General features: G+C 34.6%; 1 protein-coding gene across 13 annotated transcripts in view; it reads left to right on the forward strand.

Annotated features, from left to right (window-relative positions):
- Positions 1–23,041, forward strand: part of LOC136028021 (uncharacterized) — a 100,459-nt gene extending 77,418 nt beyond the window's left edge. For all 13 annotated transcript variants that reach the window (XM_065705584.1, XM_065705588.1, XM_065705583.1 and 10 more), the window contains 2 exons: positions 5,789–5,862; positions 16,408–23,041. In XM_065705584.1, coding sequence (XP_065561656.1) covers positions 5,789–5,862; positions 16,408–21,222 — 4,889 coding nt within the window. In that variant the 3' untranslated portion in view covers positions 21,223–23,041. The remainder of the gene's footprint in view (positions 1–5,788; positions 5,863–16,407) is intronic.
- Positions 23,042–23,333: the final 292 nt, after the last annotated feature.

A 23,333-nucleotide genomic window follows, 5' to 3' on the forward strand; every position in this document is an offset into this window, starting at 1 on the left:
CCATAAGTGCTGTGTGTCAACACTCATAAAGGGAAACAAATCGGTGATTTAATTTTATGTGCTTGGAAACAGGGAGTGTTTTTGTAAGAGGAACTCCTCTTCTTTTTACAGATTAGCTCTATTATCTCTCAACCTCCACCAAAAACAGCTTCTGAAAAAACATGTTTAGGTTGGCAAAATTTTACAAATATCTATGAGTTTTTTATGGTTTTGTCTACAATTATAAATGGAAGAGGATTCAGTGCACAGATAGTTTTAAGCAATAAAGGAAGCTTATTCACTGTCTCATTTCTCAGCTGCCTGTCTATATAGCAGTAGGTCATGGACTCGACCTCAACTGATCACAATTTTTTTGTAAATTGTGTTACGATATTTTAGTTTATTGTGGCAATTTTTATTCTTAATAAAAAAAAAACTGTAAATCTGTTCTTAAGCCTATACGACATGGTCTAGTTTAATTTTTTTTTTTTTATTGTCCAAAAATTCTATTGGCCATCAGCTTTTGAATTTTATCATCTTGGTCATCTTGAAGTTTGATTAGTTTTGAATTTGATCAACTTGGTGGAAGTGAAGAAATACTTGAAAGCCATGGCTAAATAGAGTAAAGCCAGGAAAAATAGTCTCTGTGAGAGGCTAAGATGGCATAACTTTTTCAGAATTGCATAAAAAATGATTCTTTTCACTTCCTGATGATCAAGTTTATCATCCATCCTAAGGCAGAACTAAGGTAGATAGGTATACAGTGAGGGTAATTCAAAGAGTCTCTGAGCCTATCAGTTTTCTGAGGCATTTGACGGCAATTGGAGACTGAAAAATGATCAAAAATTCATGACCGACCATGCTTACAGGACTTTGACAGTAAGTGGTATATTTCCAAAAAAAAAAAATCTTAGAAAGGAAAATTGAGAATCGAGATGAAAACGGAAAAAAAATTTCTGCCATTGCGTTTTAGAATGCTTCCTGGCCAGCATTGATAAAACATAGGATACAGAATGGGATTGAGGCAGTCCCCTTGATAAAAAGTGTAGTCTCTTTTTGTCTCAAGTTTTGACCTTACTCTTTACATGCTTTTGAAAACAAAAACTTTTGAAATTTATCTTAAATTAAAGTTAAAGATTTCCTTTTTCTTTTCCACTCCAGTTCGGCTGAAATACCCGAAGCTGCTTGATTAATTTCCAAAGCTGTTTAAAGTGCCCAGAGCTGCTTAGTTAAGAACTGATTAAATTTAAAATCAAATATAATGCATTTCAAATATTCTTGGAAATGTTCTCTTTAGATCAACTTTTATGCTGAATGGGTAAAGATTAGGTTTAAAGTTATATATGGGAATGTTGTGCCTACCCAGACTTGGACAGTTTTATCCACGAAAAATGTTGTATCAAACAGTTCGTGGTAACGAACTGTAGTAAGGAGCGATTCGGCTCAATAGAAACCAAAACTCTAAAAAATGGAATTTTGATACCAATAGCTACATCAAAAGAATCGCATTTTAATGCTGATTTTAAATATATAAGTTTCATCAAGTTTAGTCTTACGCACCAAAAGTTACGAGCCTGAGAAAATTTGTGTTATTTTAAAAAATAGGGGAAAACACCCCCTAAAAGTCATAGAATCTTAACGAAAATTACACCATCAGATTCAGCGTATCAGAGAACCCTACTGTAGAAGTTTCAAGCTCCTATCTACAAAAATATGGAATTTTGTATTTTTTGCCAGAAGGCAGATCACGGATGCGTGTTTATTTGTTTGTTTTTTTTTTTTTTTTTTCGTTTTTTTTCCCAGGGGTGATCGTATCGACCCAGTTGTCCTAGAATGTTGCGAGACGGCTCATTCTAACAGAAATGAAAAGTTCTAGTGCCCTTTTTAAGTGACCCAAAAAATTGGAGGGCACCTAGGCCCCCTCCCACGCTAATTATTTTCCCAAAGTCAACGGATCAAAATTCTGAGATAGCTATTTTATTCAGCGTAGTCGAAAAACCTTATAACTATGTCTTTGGGGACGACTTACTCCTCCACAGTCCCCGTGGGAGGGGTTACAAGTTACAAACTTTGACCAGTGCTTGCATATAGTAATGGTTACTGGGAAGCGTACAGGTGTTTTCAGGAGGATTTTTTGGTTGGGGGAGGGGTTGAAAAGAGGGGGATATACTGGGGGAACTTTCCATCGAGGAATTTGTCATGGGGGAAGAAAATTTCCATGAAGGGAGCGCAGGATTTACTAGCATTATTTAAAAAAAAAACAATGAAAAAATAAATATGAAGTTTTTTTCAGCTGGAAGTAAGGAGCAGCATTAAAACTTAAAACGAACAGAAATATTACCCACATGAGGGGCTCACTTCCTCCTAATACCTCGCTCTTTACGCTAAAGTATTTTTAGTAATGTCAACTATTTATTCTACGGCTTTTGTGATTCAGGGGTCATTCTTAATGAATTGGGCCAAAATATAAGATTTAGTGTAAAGAGAGAGGTACTGACGAGGGGGCGAACCCTCTCATATGTGTAATAAAAACATGAGAATAAAAAATTCTTTACGTAAGCTAGTTTATAAGTTACGTATATCTTTTACTAATAAAAAGATTTGTAAAAAATTAAAAGCTCTAGTTGCCTTTTTTATTAACCAAAAAATTGGAGGGCAACTAGGCTTCCTCCCCCGCTCTTTTTTTTCTCAAAATCATTCGATCAAAATTATGAGAATGCCATTTAGCCAAAAAAAAAATATGCAAATTTCGTTTTAATTATTTCTCTGCGGAGAGCCAAAATCAAAACATGCATTGATTCAAAAACGTTCAGAAATTAAATAAAAAAACAAGTTTTTTCAACTGAAAGTAAGGAGCGACATTAAAACTTAAAACGAACAGAAATTACTTCGTATATGAAAGGGGCTGCTTCCTCATCAACGCCCCGCTCTTTACGCTAAAGTTTTTACTGTTTTAAAAAGAAGAGTTGAGAGAAAGAGTTAAACTTTAGTGTAAAGAGCGGGGCGTTGATGAGGAAGCAGCCCCTTTCATATACGAAGTAATTTCTGTTCGTTTTAAGTTTTAATGTCACTCCTTACTTTCAGTTGAAAAAACTTGTCTTTTTATTTAATTAAAATCAAGACCAGCCACTAATCTATTCTTTTCTTCTTTTTGTTTTATGAACTAAATTCAAATTGCCCTCTGCGCTTTTGTGTTGAATTTGTTTTTTTCCATTGTTTTTTTGAATTTGTTTTTATTTCCATTTTATTTGTTGGAACTGTTGCAAATCTGCTAGTTAAACTTAAGCTAGTTAAACTCTGCTAGTTAAACTAGTTAAACTACTGTTCCTTAGAAATTCCCTGCAGAACATTACATTACTAGTGGCTCATTAACGTCAATCATTGCTCGCATCTACTACCACATCTACATTAGCGTTTTTTAACTATTTTTTTCATTAACTGCATTAACTACGGCTATTATGTTCTATTAATGCATTGTTTAACTACATTAAAATAATTAACTGTGTTAGCTACTGCTACATCTACATTAACGTTTATTACTACATCATCTACTATACCCATATATTTATGGCATTGTAATTATCTTGGAGTAAAGCATATTAAGAACTTAGAACTATAACCTAAATTTGATAATAAGGGCAGCTAACAACCTTTTCATTCTAATGGAGCTGAGGTAGTTGAAACTTCTGTTAAAATTGATGAGGGAAGGGAAGAGGGGTTCGAATCTTGTGTTGAGTGGCGAGGCTGAGCATGTGATGTCTCTGCCAATCTAAACGTGTCTGGACTGGCAGTCCCCATGGGACTTATGATCTTTTTATTTATGCATTTACGTTGTGCACCTATTTCAAATTGGGGAAGGAGGAGACAAAAGCTATTTTAGAATGGCCTATTTTTAGATAAATCCATCTTAAAATTTTGGCACTTCAAAAAAATCAATCACAGCGAAATTTCTATGTAAATTGAAAAACGTTGCGTAGACCTAGGTCAGCAAAATAGGATATCCCGCGAATGACTTGAGAAACCATTTTGAAAATTCTAGAGGGTTTTGGATTTGTCAAGTCGACCAGGGGACTAAAAAATTTTGTTTTGGAGAGGGGGGGGGGGGCTAAAAAATGTTTTATCACTTAAATGTTTTAATTTTTAAAAAAAATTTGTTTTGGATAAGGGGGGGGGGGCTCTAAATGTTTATCACTGATCTATTTAAATGTTTTTGCACTACAAGCCCCAACGGGAATAAGCATCTATTCTCGTATGTGTTGTGAGATTAATCTATTTAAACTTTTGGCACGTTAAGATCCTGTGAAACTTGGATCTATTCATTGTGAAGTAACGACGTTCATAGGAAGACACTGCTTATAACAAAGTTAACAAAATAGTTTATCCACAATTTATCACTAATGGCTTGTAATATCCAGTTGAAACTTCAAAAAGTCTTTGGTTTACCTAAGTGGATCTCAAATTTTGACTGTGGGAGTGGGCAGATATGAATATGAAGCTACCACGTCTTTCCAGGCTATTAAAATATCATGTCTGCAATGTCTCAGTAAGATGAGGGGGGCTCCTTTCGCCCTATAAACCCCTGTGGGAAGTAGTATGTATTCAATATATTCAAGTCCAGGTTGTGAGGTAAATAAAAAGACCCTATGTTGCACTAGCTTATCAAAAAGTACAGTGCAACTGCAATATTTAGGTTTGAGGTGTAACTGTTAAGCTTTCAGGGAACGGTCAAACATCAAATTTTCTACTTAGGGGTAAGGGGAGCTAAAAGCATTGTCCCCCAATCTACATTAACGTTTTTGCACTATATGGCCCTAAGGGCTCTATAATCTATTCAGGTTTAAGCAGCTCGGTAAAGACAATGACGCTGTGTGTTGTCAAGTGATGAAAATAAAGAATTTGCAATATCCTAGGACTGGCCTTTGAGATCAGGTGTACTTGGGGCAGGGGGAAGCCTCTAAAGATTTTGTTCTCCAATTTGTTTAAAATTTTGGCCGAATGAACACCCATGAGACGACGATCTATTCCCGAAGAAGTAGTATTGTAAACCAAAGAAATATTGAATTCCCAGGTTATGAAAATAATATTTTCTCAGGAAACCGCTTGAGGGTTGAGTTAAACGTTTTAGTGGTTGATGGCGGGCCAAGTAAGCCTCAACTTTTGACTTGGGGGAAGGCGAAACATAAAATCGCGAAGAAAGGAAGAAAACGAGGACAATAAATAGCCATTAAAAAGACTGAAAAATTTTGCAAGTATTTCGGTCAAGACCTCTGCTTGACCTTCCTCAGTGTTGAATAAAACTAATAAATATATTAAAAACCAAGCCTTAAAACAGAATTCAATACTAAAATGGAATGACCCTTTCTGAGTAATGGTGAAGTGAGTTATAGTTACTCAGAAAGAATCATCCTATTTTACTAAGAAAGAATCATCCTAACTCTCAGAATGGGGGAGGGGGAGGGAGGGAGTCAAGGGAAATTCATTCTTTGCTTCTAGGGAGATATGTGGGGGGAGGGCAACACATATGTGTTTCTGATATGACACTACTAGCCAATGTGGAACTTGATCTATTCATGGTGAAACAGTGAGGTAAATCAGGAGACAGTATATTCCCCGAGGCCATCAAAATAGCTTATTTTTAGTATCTGAAGAATGGCGTTTCAGCCCATATGAACCGGTATTTGACTTGTTTCGTAGCCTTGCATATGTACAATAGTTTCTGAAATAAATATAACTTATTTGAAATGTAGGGAATTTTTTTCTTTGTCTTCGGGACAATAGCATCTCAGTTAATTTGCTTCTATTTTTACAGATAACAAGCTTTTGGCTGAGAATGGCATGGAAGGTGGTGATGATGGTGACGAAGAAGAGAACATGTCAGACTGTGTAAGAGTTGTTTTTTCCCTAATTTTTCGTCAGAACGGCCATGATACACTTCGATCTTTCATAATTATGTTCTGTTTAAATATGATTAATTATAAATAATATTTTTAAACATAATTGAATATGAATAACTACATTCATAATTATATGAATGCGCTTATTTCATTTAAAAAATTTAAAAGGAAGAAAAATATACTCGAAAGAACACTATAAAACTGAATGTGAATAATTATGAGTTTTAAGAATGTCCTCTTGTCTTCTTCTTCTTATTATTAATGTCTTCCATCAATAATTTAACATGTATTGCCTATTTTCTCAGTGATTAGATGATGACAGAAGTTTCATTCACAGATGAAGAGCAGTGGTTAAACTCTTAATGAGTAAAATTACCATATTTAAAGGGACCTTGTTGATTCCACCTGAGGCCGCTTTGAATTGTCGTATGGTATCACTAATAATCACAAGCCAAGAAGCATCACACCAAAAATTCACAAAAGTACCGCATATGAATTTTAAATAAATAATAGGTGAACAATGTTCAGTTTTCAATAATCGAACAATGAAGAAAGATAAGCAATTACAGGGATTATTTTATTGGTATATAATAGAGATATGATAAAATAACTGATAAATTAAGATATAATAAGGTATTGGGATGGCAATGAATAGAATATGGAACAGAATATGAATGAGATGGAATAAGATAGTGAAATACGTGCACGTACTTCATTTACGACGAAGTCAAGGCAGATAAGATTCACCAGTGACTTGATGTTTGTTTAAGACTTGAATCCTTTTGTCGTTTTTGAATTCACAATGTTGGGGGTAACTTAGGAATGGTTTAAGTAAAGAGTGAATTGTATCCTATTAAACTTGAAAAAGCTGCAGCCCCCCTTTTATTGGGTTATTTAAGCCCATTTTAATGTTTAATTTTCACTTTCATCTAAAAGATTCTAGTTTTGTTTGTTTCTTCTTAATTTTATTATAAACAGTTAAGATAAGTACACGGGAAAGAAAAGTAGAAGTTTAAAGTAAAAGTATAAGTAAAAGTAACAGCAAGTAAAAGTATAAGGAGGAAGTAATAGCACAAGAGAAAAAGTATTAAGCGTTAGTTTCCAGCATCTAAAATGAAGTTCTCAAAATATTTGATATTTTTAAATAAGAGTTTATTATAAATTAAATATATATTTTTTCTATTCTTTACAGTCCCTTCCTTTTGTGTGAATCTCAATTCTCTGTTGCTACATATCTCTGTTCCATGCCATTTGCGTGGTATTTGTGGCATTTGGTCACTATTACGATACGTTTTCGCATTGATTTTTAAAAAATCAGTGGATTAATAAAAATCAGTGTGTTTTGCTACTTTACATACAATTTGACTATGCCAACCCAAATTTCACCTTGGAGAGAGAGCCTATAAGGGAGGAAAACTGCCGTACATACACCATTAATAGATTCCTCACTTACCGCCTCCCAAATTGTTTGTCTTCTTGATTCGAAAAAAAGAAATTTTTTGTTGGTTATCTTTATTGATAAGTGGCCTTTTCGGTATTTAAATTGAGAAAACTGAAAGGGTTCATGAATAGACAATAATACAACATCAGTTTAGTATTAATACAGTAACGACATCTACAATTGTAGCTTCAAAGTACCAAGGACATCAAACTACGTTTTTTCTCCGTTGCCGAGCCTATGTTAGGTCTACCCATGCCTCAAAACCACAATTTTCCAAGTTCTTTCTTCTGGTTGTTCCAAATTACGAAGTTTTTAGGTCAGTATCCTATTTTCCTCAGTTTTATTGGTGTAAGCCGTGAAGATAAATAAAATAAAAACTTGTTCGTCCACGTTAAACCGTGAAAATAAATACGAAAAAATTGTTCGTCCGCGTTGAAACGTGAAAAGAAATAAGAAAAATTTGTTCATCCGTGTTGAAGCGTGCAAATAAATGAGAAAACTCGTTTGTCCGTGTTTAAATGTGAAAATAAATAAGAAAAAATTGTTCATCCGTGTTGAAACGTGAAAGTAAATAATATAAGCTTGATCGTCCGCGTTGAAACGTGAAAATAAATAAGAAAACTTGTTCGTCCGCGTCGAAAAGTGAAAATAAATAGAAAAATTTGTTAATCTGCATTGAAACGTGAAAATAAATAAGAAAAACTTGTTCGTCCGTGTTTAAACGAGAAAATAAATAAGAAAAATTCGTTTCTCCCGCGTTTAAACGTGAAAATAAATAAGAAAAAATTGTTCGTCCACGTTGTAAAGTGAAAATGGAAAACGAAACTTGTTCCTCGGCGTTGAAACGTGAAAATAAATAAGAAAAACTTGTTTGTCCGCGTTGAAACGCGATAATAAATAAGAAAAAATTGTTCGTCCACGTTGTAAAGTGAAAATGGAAAACAAAAACTTGATCGTCCGCGTTGAAACGTCAAAATAAATAAGAAAACTTGTTCGTCCGTGTTAAAACGAGAAAATAAATAAGAAAAATTCGTTTTTCCCGCGTTTTAACGTGAAAATAAATAAGAAAAATTCGTTTCTCCCGCGTTTAAACGTGAAAATAAATAAGAAAAAATTGTTTGTCCACGTTGTAAAGTGAAAATGGAAAACAAAAACTTGTTCGTCGGCGTTGAAACGTGAAAATAAATAAGAAGAATTTGTTTTTCCGCATTGAAACGTGAAAATAAATAAGAAAAACTTGTTTGTCCGCGTTGAAACGCGATAATAAATAAGAAAAAATTGTTCGTCAACGTTGCAAAGGGAAAATGGAAAACAAAAACTTGTTCGTCGGCGTTGAAAAGTGAAAATAAATAAGAAGAATTTGTTTTTCCGCATTGAAACGTGAAAATAAATAAGAAAAACTTGTTTGTCCGCGTTGAAACGCGATAATATATAAGAAAAAATTATTCGTCCGCGTTGAAACGTCAAAAAAAAATTGTTCTTCCTTTTTGAAACGTCAAAACGTCCGTGTTGAAACATGAAAATAAATAAGAAAAAATTGTTCTTCCGCGTTTAAACGTCAAAGTTAATAAGACAAACCTTTTCGTCCGCGTTGAAACATGAAAATAACCAAGAAAAATTAGTTCGTCCGTGTTTAAACGCGCAAGTAAATAAGAAAAAATTATTCTTCCCATTAAAATTTCAAAATAAATAAGAAAAACTTGCTCTTCCACGTTGAAACGTGAAAATAAATAAGAAAAATTTGTTCGTTAGCGTTGAAACGTGAAAATAAATAAGAAAAAATTGTTTGTCTGCGTTGAAAAGTGAAAATAAATAAGAACTAGGGCTAACAGCTCTTACGGCACGTGTGACGAGGTCGGAAGAGCCAAGAGCTCATATTGTAAGAGCTCTAGCAAAATTCTAAGAATCAATAGATTGCTTTAAAAGGAAAATCAGGGGCTTAATGCCGGTCGGGATTTAAACTAAGAGTTCTGAGTCACAAGGTCCTTCTAAATATCAAAATTCATTTAGATCCGATAACCCACTCGTAAGTTAAAAATACCTCAGTTTTTCTAGTTTTTCTCCTCCCTTCAGCCCCCCAGATGGTCGAATTGGGGAAAGATGGTCGAAGATGTCAGAGACATCTGACAGTTTGTAAGTGGCCATGGGGCTTCTGTGTTATTTTTAAGTCACTTTTTCTGTGAATAGGCGTCGCGGTGGCGGAGTGAACCTGGCATTTTGACGATAAATCACATTGGTCCTTTTTTGTCAAGAAAAAATCACTCAGTGATAATTTATTGCACCCTCTGGCATAGTGTGTCCCTAGGTCCAGACCTAGTGGGAATATTTGTGAATCTGAGCCTGCTGGGAAAGCCTAGAAACTATGTATATGGCAAAGATGAAGCAGAATGCGGTAAATTATCGCTTCTTTGCTGGCAAATTGCAACTTTTTATAATTCGATTTTTTCGGATAATTAATTAAACAAAATTGAAGAAAAGATTGTTCCTGAAAAACTGATTGTTCCACTTGAGGAACCAAAAAACTTGGTATAAAGCAAAGATCTACAGTAAATCATCCCCCTTTAGCTGGTTAGCTGCAGCTTCCTAAAATTCAAATTTTTAGGATGATTGATTAAAACAAAAATGAAGAAAAGTGTTTTGGCAAACATTACTATTATCTACATGAAAAATAGTCTCCACACCTGGTGAGGCAATATTCGAACTGTATGGTGAGGTCAAAAACGTTCAATCAGAGTTGTTCTTGCTTGTCTCCTGAATCCCAGATACAATCGCCGACCCCAAAATCAAGAGGCACTCAGTGACGTTAAAAAAGGTTCTATGATGTTTTCTCTACCAGCTGGAAAACTTAAAAATTAACTAGCTTAATTTAAAAAATTGCCCTCTTTGGTTCTCTTTGGGGGAGTTTGGGGGATTTCTATTGCTTAGGCGAGTTCGGTGCCTCTGGACGTGCTAGGACGATGAAAATTGGCAGGCGTGTCAGGGACCTGCACAAATTGACTTGATAACAGTTTTTTTTTCGATTCGACCATCTGGGGGGCCGGAGGGAGAGGAAAAATTGAAATAAATGAGGTATTTTTAACTAACGAATGTGTGATCAGATCTTAATGAAATTTGATATTTAGAAGGAGTTCTTGTCTCAGAGCTCTTATTTTAAATCCCGACCGGCATTAAGCCTCTGAATTTTCCTTTTAAATCAATCTATTGATTTTTAGAATTTTGTTAGAGCTTATGCCATAAGAGCTCTTGGCTCTTCTTGCCTCGCCACAAGTGCCATATGAGCTCTTAGCTCTTATTCGTATAATTTTTTTTTGGCGTCTTTTGCAATGAAGTTTGGCTCTTGAAGTAACCTCATTGAATCAGAATTACTTACTAACAGAATAATAATTACATTCATTGGTGAAACGAGACTAAACGACATTGGTTTTTACAAGTAAAATAAAGATGGTTTAAAATTGGTAAAAAGCACTGGCAATAAAGGTGTAAAAAGATTCAAATCACGGCTTGTTCTGTCTTTGAGTTGTGCCAGTTGTTTTGACGGGTTTTAGCTCTTAACTCAGAGGGTGTTGTGACCGATGTCTTTCGGAGGAAATATCGCCGACATTAAATATTTGCCAGGGTTCAAGTTTTTTAGTAATCAATAATTTTTTTTCAAAAAACTATCAGATTAATGACCCGTAGTGAGATTAACTCGTGTGTGGGTTATACACTCAACAGTAAATAAATAACAACACTGTCTCCAGATACCAGAATAAAAAGATGGCCCTTCAACTCTGCACATGGTAACAAAAAACGAAACGCCCAATAAATTCAAAATTAAATAAAAAAACAAGTTTTTTTTTAAATGAAAGTAAGGAGCAACATTAAAACTTAAAACGGACAGAAATTATTACGTATATGAAAGGGGATTTTCCTCCTCAACGCCTCGCTCTTTACGCTAAAGTTTGACTCTTTCTCTTAACTGTATTTTTAAAACAGTAAGAAACTTTAGCTTAAAGAGCAGGGCGTTGGGAAAAAAACAAATAAACACGCATCCGTGATCTGTCTTCTGGCAAAAAATGCGAAATTCCGCATTTTTGTAGATGGGAGCTTGAAACTTCTGTAAAAAGGTTCTCGGATACGCTGAATCTGATGGTGTGATTTTCGTTAAGATTGTATGACTTTTAGGGGGTGTTTCTCTCTATTTTCTAAAATGAAGCAAATTTTCTCAGGCTCGTAGCTTTTGGTGGATATAACTGATCTTGATGAAACTTATATATTTAAAATCAGCATTAAAATGCGATTCTTTTGATGTAACTATTGGTGTCAAAATTCCATTTTTTAGAGTTTCGGTTACTATTGAGCTGGGTCACTCCTTACTACAGTTCGTTACCATGAACTGTTTGATAACCAAGTACAAAAATAAATAAAATAAAATGAGAAACCTCCACCCAGAATTCAAGTTAAATTTTTAGTTAGTAATTAAATGATTCTTTAAACTAATTTATTATTAACTAGGGATTTATTCAAATCTACAAAACTACGAGATTTATTCCAATAATATACAGTGCTATGCTGTTGGAAAAGCGGGACCTTTCGGATTTTGATAAAGGCTGACGAACTACAGAACTGCCACTGGGGAAATGGTGTCAAGGTTCTCTACTTTTACCAGTTTTCGCAGTGTTTCACAATAGTTCTCTCAAGGCTCGTTTGGTTTAAACTTTTTTTTTTGGTTAAACTTTAGCTATTTGAATTTTATAAGCCGTGATTTGAATCTATTTACACCTTTATTGTCAGTGCTTTTTACCAATTTTAAACTATCTTTATTTTACTTGTAAAAATTAATGTCATTTAGTCTCGTTTCAGCAATGAATGTGATTATTATTCTGTAAGTAAGTGATTCTGATTTAGAGGTTACTTCAAGAGCCGAACTTCATTACTACATTGCAAAAGACGCCAAGAAAGGGGGGTTTTCTACTTTTATCAGTTTTGCAGTGTTTCACAATAGTTCAACAATACTTCTCTCAAGGCTCGTTTGGTTTAAACTTTTTTTTTAACTTTTAAACCTCATTGAATCAGAATCACTTACTAACAGAATAATAATCACATTCATTGCTGAAACGAGACTAAAAGACATTAGTTTTTACAAGTAAAATAAACATGGCATAAAATTGGTAAAAAGCACTGACAATAAAGGTGTCTACACTGCTAAAGACGGCAAAAAAGGGGGGGGGTTCTACTTTTATTTGTTTTGCAGTCTTTCACAATAGTTCTCTAGGCTCGTTTGGTTTAAACTTTTTTTAAAAAACTTTTATACCTCATTGAATCACAGTCACTTACTAACAGAATAATAATCACATTCATTGCTGAAACGAGACTAAACGATATTAGTTTTAACAAGTAAAATAAACATGGTATAAAATTGGTAAAAAGCACTGACAATAAAGGTGTCTACACTGCAAAAGACGCCAAAAAAAAGGGGAAGTTCTACTTATATCATTTTTGCAGTCTTTCACAATAGTCAAACAGTTCGTGGTAACGAACTGTAGTAAGGAGCGACCCGGCTCAATAGTAACCAAAACTCTAAAAAATGGAATTTTGGTACCAATAGCTACATCAAAAGAATCGCATTTTAATGCTGATTTAAATATATAAGTTTCATCAAGTTTAGTCTTACCCATCAAAAGTTACGAGCTTGAGAAAATTTGTGTTATTTTAGAAAATAGGGGGAAACACCCCCTAAAAGTCATAGAACCTTAACGAAAATCACACCATCAGATTCAGCGTATCAGAGAACCCTACTGTAGAAATTTCAAGGTCCTATCTACAAAAATGTGGAATTTTATATCTTTTGCCAGGAGGCAGATCACGGACGCGTGTTTATTTGTTTGTTTGTTTTTTTGTTTTTTTTTCCAGGGGTGATCGTATTGACCCAGTTGTCCTAGAATGTTGCGAGAGGGCTCATTCTAACGGGAATGAAAAGTTCTAGTGCCCTTTTTAATTGACAGCCATTTTATTCAGCATAGTCGAAAAACCTTATAACTATGTCCTTGGGGACGACTTACTCCCCCACAGTCCCCGTGGGATGGGTTACAAGTTCAAAACTTCGACCAGTGCTTACATATAGTAATTGTTATTGGGAAGTGTACAGGAATTTTCAGGAAGATATTTTGGTTGGAGGCAGGGGTTGAGAAGAGGGGGATATGCTGGGGGAACTTTCCATCGAGGAATTTGTCAGGGGGGAAGAAAATTTCCATGAAGGGAGCGCAGGATTTACTAGCATTACATAAACAAAAACAATGAAAAAATAAATATGAAAAAGTTTTTTTTTTCAGCTGGAAGTAAGCAGCAGCATTAAAACTTTAAACGAACAGAAATTATTACCCTTATGAGGGACTCACCTCCTCCTAATACCTCACTCTTTACGCTAAAGTATTTTTTTTGTAATTTCAACTATTTATTCTGCGGCTTTTGTGATTCAGGGGTCATTCTTAATGAATTGGGACAAAATTTAAGCTTTAGTGTAAAGAGCGAGGTACTGACGAGGGGGCGAACCCCCTCATATATGCAATAAAAACATGAGAATACAAAAGTTCTTTACGTAAGCTAATTTATAAGTTAGGAATATCTTTTACTAATAAAAAGATTCGTAAAAAAATAAAAGTTCTAGTTACCTTTTTAATTAACCGAAAATCGGAGGGCAACTAGGCTTCCTCTCCCGCTCTTTTTTTTCTCAAAATCATTCGATCAAATTTATGAGAAAGCCATTTAGCCAAAAAAAATAAATGTACAAATTTCGTTTTAATTGTTCTTCTGCGGAGAGCCAAAATCAAAACATGCATTGATTCAAAAACGTTCAGAAATTAAATTAAAAAAAATAAGTTTTTTAAGTGAAAGTAAGGAGCGACATTAAAACTGAAATTACTCCGTATATGAAAGGGGCTTTTCCTTCTCAACGCCCCGCTCTTTACGCTAAAGTTTTTTACTGTTTTAAAATGTAGAGTTAAGAGAAAAAGTCAAATTTTAGCGTAAAGAGCGGGGCGTTGAGAAGGAAAAGCCCCTTTCATATACGGAGTAATTTCTGTTCGTTTTAAGTTTTAATGTCGCTCCTTACTTTCATTTAAAAAAATTTTTTTTTTATTTAATTCTCTCAAGGCTCGTTTGGTTTAAACTTTTTTTAAAAAACTTTTAAACCTCATTGAATCACAATCACTTACTAACAGAATAATAGTCACATTCATTGCTGAAACGAGACTAAACGACATTAGTTTTTAGAAGTAAAATGAACATGGTATAAAATTGGCAAAAACACGGACAATAAAGGTGTCTACACTGCAAAAGACGCCAAAAAAGGGGAGGTTCTACTTTTATCAGTTTTGCAGTCTTTCACAATAGTTCAACAATATTTCTCTCAAGGCTCGTTTGGTTTAAACTTATTTTTAAAAACTTTTAAACCTCATTCAATCAGAATCACTTACTAACACAATAATAATCATATTCATTGCTGAAACTAGACTAAACGACGACATTAGTTTTTACAAGTAAAATAAACATGGTATAAAATTAGTAAAAATAATTAATTATAAATATAACTAATAATTCAATAAATATAATTCATATACAAATAAATAAATATTTGTATATAAATTAGTATAATTAAATAAATATACTGATTCAATAAATATAATTATAAATGTAATAATTTATATAATTAATTATAAATATAATTAAATATATTCTTATCGCTTTTAAAACTTGCGGCTGCTTTCTAAAGTGAAACTTGGTTTTGACCAATTTCGGGTTGAATCTATTCTATGCAACGGATGGTTTATTAGTTTCTTTCAAGTGGTCTTGAATAAGTGAAGTTTATTGTCATATCCTTTTTTGACTAGCTGTCTTTTTTGTCTGTTTTTCAACTTAATTTTAGCTTATTCCTAATGATGTGCTCTAAGCTGGTGACCACCTCTGGTTTAAGGAACATTAAGCATAATATTGAAGCAATTAGAAATAACTTGTAAAAAGCAGTAATGAATAATAAACGCTAAAATAAATAAAGTGAAATAACAAATAATTCTACTAAAAGGTATAACTTGTTTTAATAACAGGGTAAGTAATAATAAAAAATAACTAAATTGATCCACAATTAACATAAAAATTGCAATACTTGATAAATGTAAAACGAAATAAAAATATGCAAGATACTATTTCGTCATAAAAATGCACCTACTTTGCTGTCCATTATCAAAAGACCCTTTTTTTACCTAAATTTTCAAACAGTAAGCATTTTCTCAAAGACCTAATAATACAATACACACCAGATAAGACTAATTTAGGTTTTTAAAAGTATTTTAGAGTATTTTAGGTTTTTGATTTGACTCTAGGTTTTCAAGCAGTAAGCATTTTCGCAAAGACCTAAGAATACAATACACACCAGATAAAACTATTTTAGATTTTTATAACTATTTCATACTATTTTAGATTTTTGATTTTGCTCCAGGTCTTATTAATTTTTTTATTTATTTCTATTTTTTTATTAATACTATTTTAGGTTTTTGATTTTAGAACATTTTTGTTTTTTAATTTTACTATAGGTTTTATTAATTTTTCATTAATTTAATTTAATTTTATATTTTTTTAAGTTTTTGATCTTAGCCTATTGTAGACTATTTTAGGTTATTAACTTGACTCACTGTTGTATTCTGTATCAGGTTTTCTGGTTTCTAAGTGCAAGGCAATAACGGACATTACAAACTTCATCGATAAAGCTTCAGTATCACAGCGGATGATATTGGAGAGTAAGAATTGTTTTAAGAGATAATTTATTCAGAAGAGCCTGTCTGGAAAGAAAATACCAAGACACTATAATCGACAATATTTCGTTAATCAACTTCATTTTAAAATGGAGCTCTGTCGTGTCGGTTCTAAAATCATATCGGATCTGTTTTCTTGGCTTAATGGCTCCCACCTCATTCTTACTTTGCTCAGTAATTCCTTGGCCTTATTTCGCTATTTGCACATAGTGTCATCTTTCCAACTTTAAAAATGGCAAAGGCTAATCTTTGTCTTCTTATGCTAAACTCTTTCCAATTATATACATTGCATTTTGACTCATTCTAGGATGTTGAATCGGATGTTTCATCAGAGAAGAATTCTGAATTTATGCCAAGGACTAACACACAGCAGTCCTCGCCTGGGCCCATCAACCCAATCAAAAGACGAGCAGCATTTTTGCAAAAATATGGACCTCACTCCTCCAACAACAGTCCACCGTCTGATAACATCGAGGAGGAGACTTTTTGTTTGTTAAAATCTGTGGATGGAAAGGGTGTTAAAAGTAAGAAAGTGCGTATTCGAGCCTCTCATGGAAGTATAGCCACTTCGAATGTAAAACAGGCTGTGACTCAACTGTCGCAAGGGTCTGTTAAAAGTGAATGTTTGAAAAAAGGCTCTGAAAACGTCACAGCTTCAAAGAACCGTAAACAATCGAAAGATTTTGTTTTAATTCCGATGCCTCCCCCTCCTCTTACGCCTAAAAGTGCTGCAAGAAACCATAGACAAAGAAAACCGTCACTAAATGTTAAATCGTCATCTGCTTCTCCTTCTTTGAAACCAAAAGCAGTTGTGTCAATTGTGCAGAAGAAAAGCGTTCAACTGGTTGACTATAGTGACACAGAGATGTCCGTTGTATCTTTCACCAGTCGTGATACATCTTCGTCAAACTCCCGAAGTTCTATGTCAGGAAGAAGAAGAAGAAAAAGTTGTATTCCTTCTTCTCTTAGGAAGAGAACGATAAAATACAATTCTGGTGATGGCAACTCAAGTATGAGCAGCGTGAACAGTCTTTTTAGAAATAAAATGATGAATAAAGGAAGCAAAAAAATAGCAGACCCATTGACAGTGACAGAGAAAACTGATCTGAATAAAAACATAAAAACAAAGAATTTCGTTGGATTTTCAACTGACGATAATGAAAGTGGAAAGACCAATGTATTACATAGTGTAGAGCTTGTAGATGAAGAAACAGAAAGTCAGCGTTCAAGATGTACAGCAGAGAATGTTTTGCTGGGAAAGGAGAACGAAAACGAGACTGCTATTCAGAGCAGAACCAACCTAACTGAATGTCATACTGATAAAATCGAGGATAGTGCCACTCTTCGCAGTTTTTCTAAAACTGCTGGATACAGTAAGCAAAGAAACAATGAAGTATTCAACCTTAAAGAGTCATTTACTGTCATAGACAATAGGGCAAATGAGATTCCAAAAATTCTGGCTTCAACAAAAAGAATAAATGGAAAAGTATCTTGCAACAACATCATTGATGAAAATGATGCAACTTGCAACATTGAAGATAAAAGCAGCAAAAATAAAAACCAAAGTGGAGACTATGTGCGTTCGGACAATTCTATTGTCAGCAGCTCTAAGTCAAAAGTTTCACGAACAAGGTTTAGTAAACGTAGTGCGAATAATCTTGATTTAACAAACATTATACCTGATATCCCCTCTCAAGATAATAGCAATTTATCATCTGAGAGACGAGTTACTCGTTCTATCCGTAAAAATTTCGATAATATACGAAGGGTTAGTGACATTCATAAGGAAGACATCTCTGAAACAGTTACTAATATCTCCCCTGATAAGCAGACAACAGTTATAGAGAAGAGGAGACTAATCGTAGGTATCAGTGAAGCGCCAGTGAGTGCTCAGAACAACGGTAAATGTAAAGAATTTCCCATATGTTCAACCGAAGATAGAAGCTGTAACAGCATGATTTCTAAACAGAAAGGAAAAGATAAATCAAGGGACTCCTTTCAAGCCAAAGAAAATGGTGACGAAGCCGTGAAAACACCTTCTGGATTATGGAAAGTTAATGAAAATAAAGGTTCAGTATTAGAAAACCGTGATGCAGAAGATAATGACATAAAAAAAAGACATGTGAGGAAAGAGTGCAGCTCAAGTGAAGTTACTGTTTCTGTCAACAGTGAGACGGGGGCTGTTTCGCTATCACAAAAGTATAAGAGAGTCACTTCTGTGCTGAAACTGAAGGATGACTCGACTTCTGTCAAGGGCCGTGAACTTAATGACGTACTCTCGCTGTTAGATGAAACAATACTTTCTGACAGTTCTGGGAAACGTATTACTAGGTCACGCCTTCGCGCAACCTGCACACCTGTTGCAGCTTTGAAGCCTTCTTCCCTTTCATTATCAACTTCTGCATCACTGTTTCCAAATGAAACGTCTAGCCAATCGGCAGACTCAATTAGTGTGTTGTCTGAAGCTCCAACTCAAATTTTCACTAGTGTTAACCCTCGTAAAGTAAATAACAAGGGGGGCCTTACGAATATGTCAGAATGTGCTAAGAACGGGGCTGTACGGACCACAAGTAGCACACCAAACGGAGTAGTTCCCCCACAACCACAAGAGCTTAGTGATCTATTTTCACCAATTCAGTCTGGTAGTAAGAACCTCGGTGCTGCTATCCAAAGTAATTCTGTGAAAGTGAATGATGAAGCAAATTCGAATCAATTGTTTACTCCCCAAAATTTTGAGAATTGCGTGCGACAAGCAGTAACATTGATACTGTCCACGTTTATCCCAAATTTAGCTGCGTCTCAGGGACAACCAAACACAGAGCAGAGACCAGCTTCCAATGCAGAAAGTTTAAACGCTCAGCAACAACAAATATCATCATCAAATTTAGCTTGGTCGAATCTTCTACTCCAAAATCCGTTTTTTACTCCTGGTAGTATATCAAATTTATTGAGTGGAAGTGGCTTAGTCCATCAGCCAACTCCTAGTTTGCCCACCACACTATTGCCTTCAATCGTCACCCAGGGTGAAACGAATAAAAAAGAAGAACCGATTTCTTCATCTGCTAAGCAGATTAAAGAGGCTGAAGAAAGTCCAGAAAAAAATGGAACACCTGCTTACACTCAATCTTTAGCAAAAAAGAAGAAGCTTAGCCATAGCCCATTGCCTGTCATTACTAAGAAGCGTAATCACGCTAAAGACAAAGGTGGTTCAAGTCTAATACATAATAAAGGAAGCCTACAAAAACTTAGGGAAGAAAAAAAGCCTCAAACACATGCAGCACATCGTTTACGACCTGCTGCTGTGACAAAGCAGACACCCGAAATTGGAAGGTCACCAGTGCTTAATCGAAAGCAAGTGAAGCTTTTTGATCCGGAAAACTCCTTGGCTGACCTATTGAAAAAACGTTCTAACTCTCTTCTAAAGAAAAAAAGAACTGTTAGTGCATCTCCTACTTATGTTTCAGGTTCTAAGAAAAAGAATTTAAATATAACTTCCCCACAACTATATGAAAATAACATCAAAGAGGATGGACAAATACATACCCGCAATCAGGATCTATCTAGTGATGTTGATGCGTCAAAGCTCAGGAGAAATAGTGATAAAGAAAAAAGTTTGAGTGTAGTCAGAAACAAACCTACAGATCAAAGCATTTTAGATACTATAAATCGATTTAAACAGCCTCTGGATGTAGTAAAATACGATGGTGTCCCTCACAATCAAAGTTTAGCTAAAACTGCTACTGAAAAAAGGCCTTTTTCACCAACTGTTATTGCTAAGAAAAACCTACAACGTCAAAAAGTCTCCTGTGTAAATCGACAAGATGACTTAGAAAGTCCTATTTTGTCCTATAATGCATCTGATGATAACAGTGTGACTCTGAGATCTAAAGGGTCAGCAATAGTAAGGAAGAAAGCGGGTGAAAATCCTCAGTTTCGAACCCCCACTTTAAAAAAAAAGTCACTTTCACTGAAAGTGTCGAGCGAAAGTCCACAAGAAAAAATCCACTTGAAAAGTCCCATTATGGGTTCTAATGCATTTGGTGATGATAGTGGAGCTTTGCGATCTAGAGAGTTAACCTTAGTAAGGAATAAATCAGCTGGAACACTTCAGTTGGAAGTTCCCATTGTTGAGAAAAGATCACTGTCCTCAAAAGTTTCAAACGAAAGTCAGCAAACAAGCCCTATATTAAGCTCTAATGTATCCAGTGATAATATGTCTTTAAGATCAAGAAGGTCAGTCTTAAAACGTGGGAAGTCGATTAATAAGAAAAAGCCGCTTGCTCCAAAAACCGTAAATGAAACTGGGCAAGTTGACTTGGAAAGCTCTCTGTTCACCTCCAAATATGATTATACGCCTCAAAGATCCGGAGAAAGGTCTCTACCAAAGGAGGCAACTGCAGAGAAGTTTCAGTTCCGTACTCCGATTGCCCAGAAAAAGACTCTTACACCAAAGTCCACAAAGAAAAGTATGGATGATGACTTAGAGGGTCCTATCCCGAACACCAATGCATCCGAAGAAGAAAATAAGTCTCCAAAGTCTAGAAGACTTACAACTCCCAGAAAATGTGTCAGCTGTTCCGACTGTAGTTCTGAGACTCCACGTCAAGCTTTTAAGGACTCGAGCCAGTTCAGTAAAGCAACGAAGAGGAAGCTGTGGGAGCCAATCGAGTCTACTAGTGAAAGTGGGGGAAAGAAAATTCATCGAAAAAGGTCTAGACTTGTCGCTCCTAATTTGATCAAGTCTAGTAAAATCAATAAGAACATATCCAGACATCATTTTAGAAAGCAAAAGGAAATTTTGAAATCAAAGAAAAAATTTGAAAATCCAAAGCTTAGCCTTCGGAGTCAGTTTCCTGGCGAGTCAAAACAGAGTGCTTCAGGTACAAGAAAAGCAAAAGTGAGTGAAGAGAGAAACAAGAAAGCTCACTTAAGAGATACTAGAACAACCATGGATGACCTCAGATTTAAAACATTTTCATCTCGAATTCGCGATTTATCCGCTAAGACGGAAAGACAGCCTCTCCGTAATCTGTCTGGTTTACCTTCATCAATCGCTAACGCTTTGCGCGAAAGCGATAGCGATGATGATGACGAAGGTGCCGATTTTTTGCTTCATTTGTGAATATTTGTTTGTCAGTCTATTAGTTACTCATAAAGTGTTCTGTTACTAAACGTGAAATCAGTTGGGGAAAAATAGACATTAGGTGAAAAGAAATATATTGTTTGAAAAAAAAAATCAGGTGGTTTTGCTGTTTATGTGACTATAATCTCTAAATAAGAGATTTTTATACATTCGAGGAATAATTTTACAAGTTATAGTAATAAGAATAACTTTAAAATTTACTGTCTTGTCATTAAGTATTTTTCCGAGTAAGAAAAGTAAGTTTTTTGCACCTAAAAGAAGCACCTATTTTGAGAACCAATTTAAGATGCTTGAACAAGGAATGAATAATTTGAACGAGCAGAGGTGCACGTAGCTCTACCTTTTGTCATTTGACTTAGGGTCAGAGAATACCCCACGTGTGCTTGGGGTGGGCCGTGAGATTTGTTAAAAGCTCGAAAAGGTGCATTTATATGGTATGACTTTTATTTCCTCAGATCAGGTGGCTATTTCGATCGATGGTGTTGTATGATCATCTGGCTCATGGCAGATGCTTGAAACTTTTTTCAAATTTTGCATTTTTAAGCATAATCAACTTTTTCAGTCATGCGTAGAATTCCTATTTTTTAAAGAAAGATTTTCTAATGGCTAAATCGTCAAGAGACTTTATACAAGCTTGTTTACCTTTTTTATGGTCTCGTTAAACCTAGGGTAACATTTATCTGCTCATGACGTATAGTTTTGTTCTATCCAGATAAAAAAAAGTTAGTTATGGTCTCTGGTGCAAAGCATCAGGGCTGACCAAAGAGAGTTAAGTCTATGGTTTCTACTTTCATATTTTATTCTAGCCTTTTAAGAGTGCGCGACTGCAAACGATTAGTTAGATTTTGCACAGAAAATGTAGTGCTTTTTTTGCAAAGATTTCAAAAGTGTCCACGTGCAAAGACAATACAATACTTTTTCCGCGATACCATAGTTTCTTTGGGTTTTATAATCTTTGATAGTAGTTATAAAAAAGATATTAGGATAAAAGATCAAAAAGGTAATTAATATTGCATACAAAATTAATCACCAAACATAAACTAGCTAATAGTGAATTCTGTAAATTACATGTAATTGTGTATTATCTGAAGTTATAATTGCTTTTATTAAGAAGTTTCATTATTTGTTCCCCACCTTTCTCTCAAATAGTATTGTGGTTGCACTTGTAACTATGATATTCTGCTACGACCATATTTTATTGTAATTTTGTTTCTTCTGTAATAGCTTTTTTTATGCATTATTCAAGGATAATTCTGTTTAATTTTCGGGGTTCTGAATTGGGTGTAGCTGCACCCCATGGGGTGTGTGTTTGTATGGCTCTCGATTTCTAAATGATGCATTAATGCTATTTGACACAAATAATGGGGGTGACTGTTGCAACAGCTGGACAAAGGGTGTGGATCTACTCACGGAGCAACGACTAATATCCCTAAGAGAACTTTTGGGTTTCAAAAAAGTCTACTAACCGGAAAAAAAATCAAATTCTTTACTTTAGAATTCTAAAAGTCCCCATTAGAAAGATTGCAATTATAAAGTGTTTTTAAAAAAAACATTCAAATTTTGTCAATATTAAAATTTTGTGGGCCCTTTTCTGTTCTTCCCTTTGGACATGTCTTACAACGCTTCTGGTTTGCTTATTACCAAAGCTTTTGCTATTATCAGTACCGGAAGCGATATTTTGCTGATAAAGAAATTGAAGTAGTTTGTGAATGTATTAAGTAATTGTTGTATAATTTTGTAACTTTGGTTTTATAGCTTTCGTAACTGTGAACATGCGAAATAAATGAATGTCTGAATATTTTTTGAACTATGATAGGTGAAATTTTAGGATATTTTTATCCGATGTCAGGTTATTTTGGGAATCAGAAAGAATTTTTCGATTGCTTTTAAAGTATTTATTTATTTCCTTCAAAATTGCAGAGTATATAAAATGCAAAAATGAACAAACACGACAAACAAAACAACTGATTTTAAACAAACGAAAACAAACATCAATAAACGAAATAACCTTTGTCCTGATTTAGCTTGTATTGACAAATCGTGTTGCTTTGCTCATGCATCACTAGTGCCAGAGGGTAGGTTTAAAATAC

Source organism: Artemia franciscana, chromosome 6, assembly GCF_032884065.1.
Source record: "Artemia franciscana chromosome 6, ASM3288406v1, whole genome shotgun sequence".
Lineage (NCBI taxonomy): Eukaryota > Metazoa > Arthropoda > Branchiopoda > Anostraca > Artemiidae > Artemia > Artemia franciscana.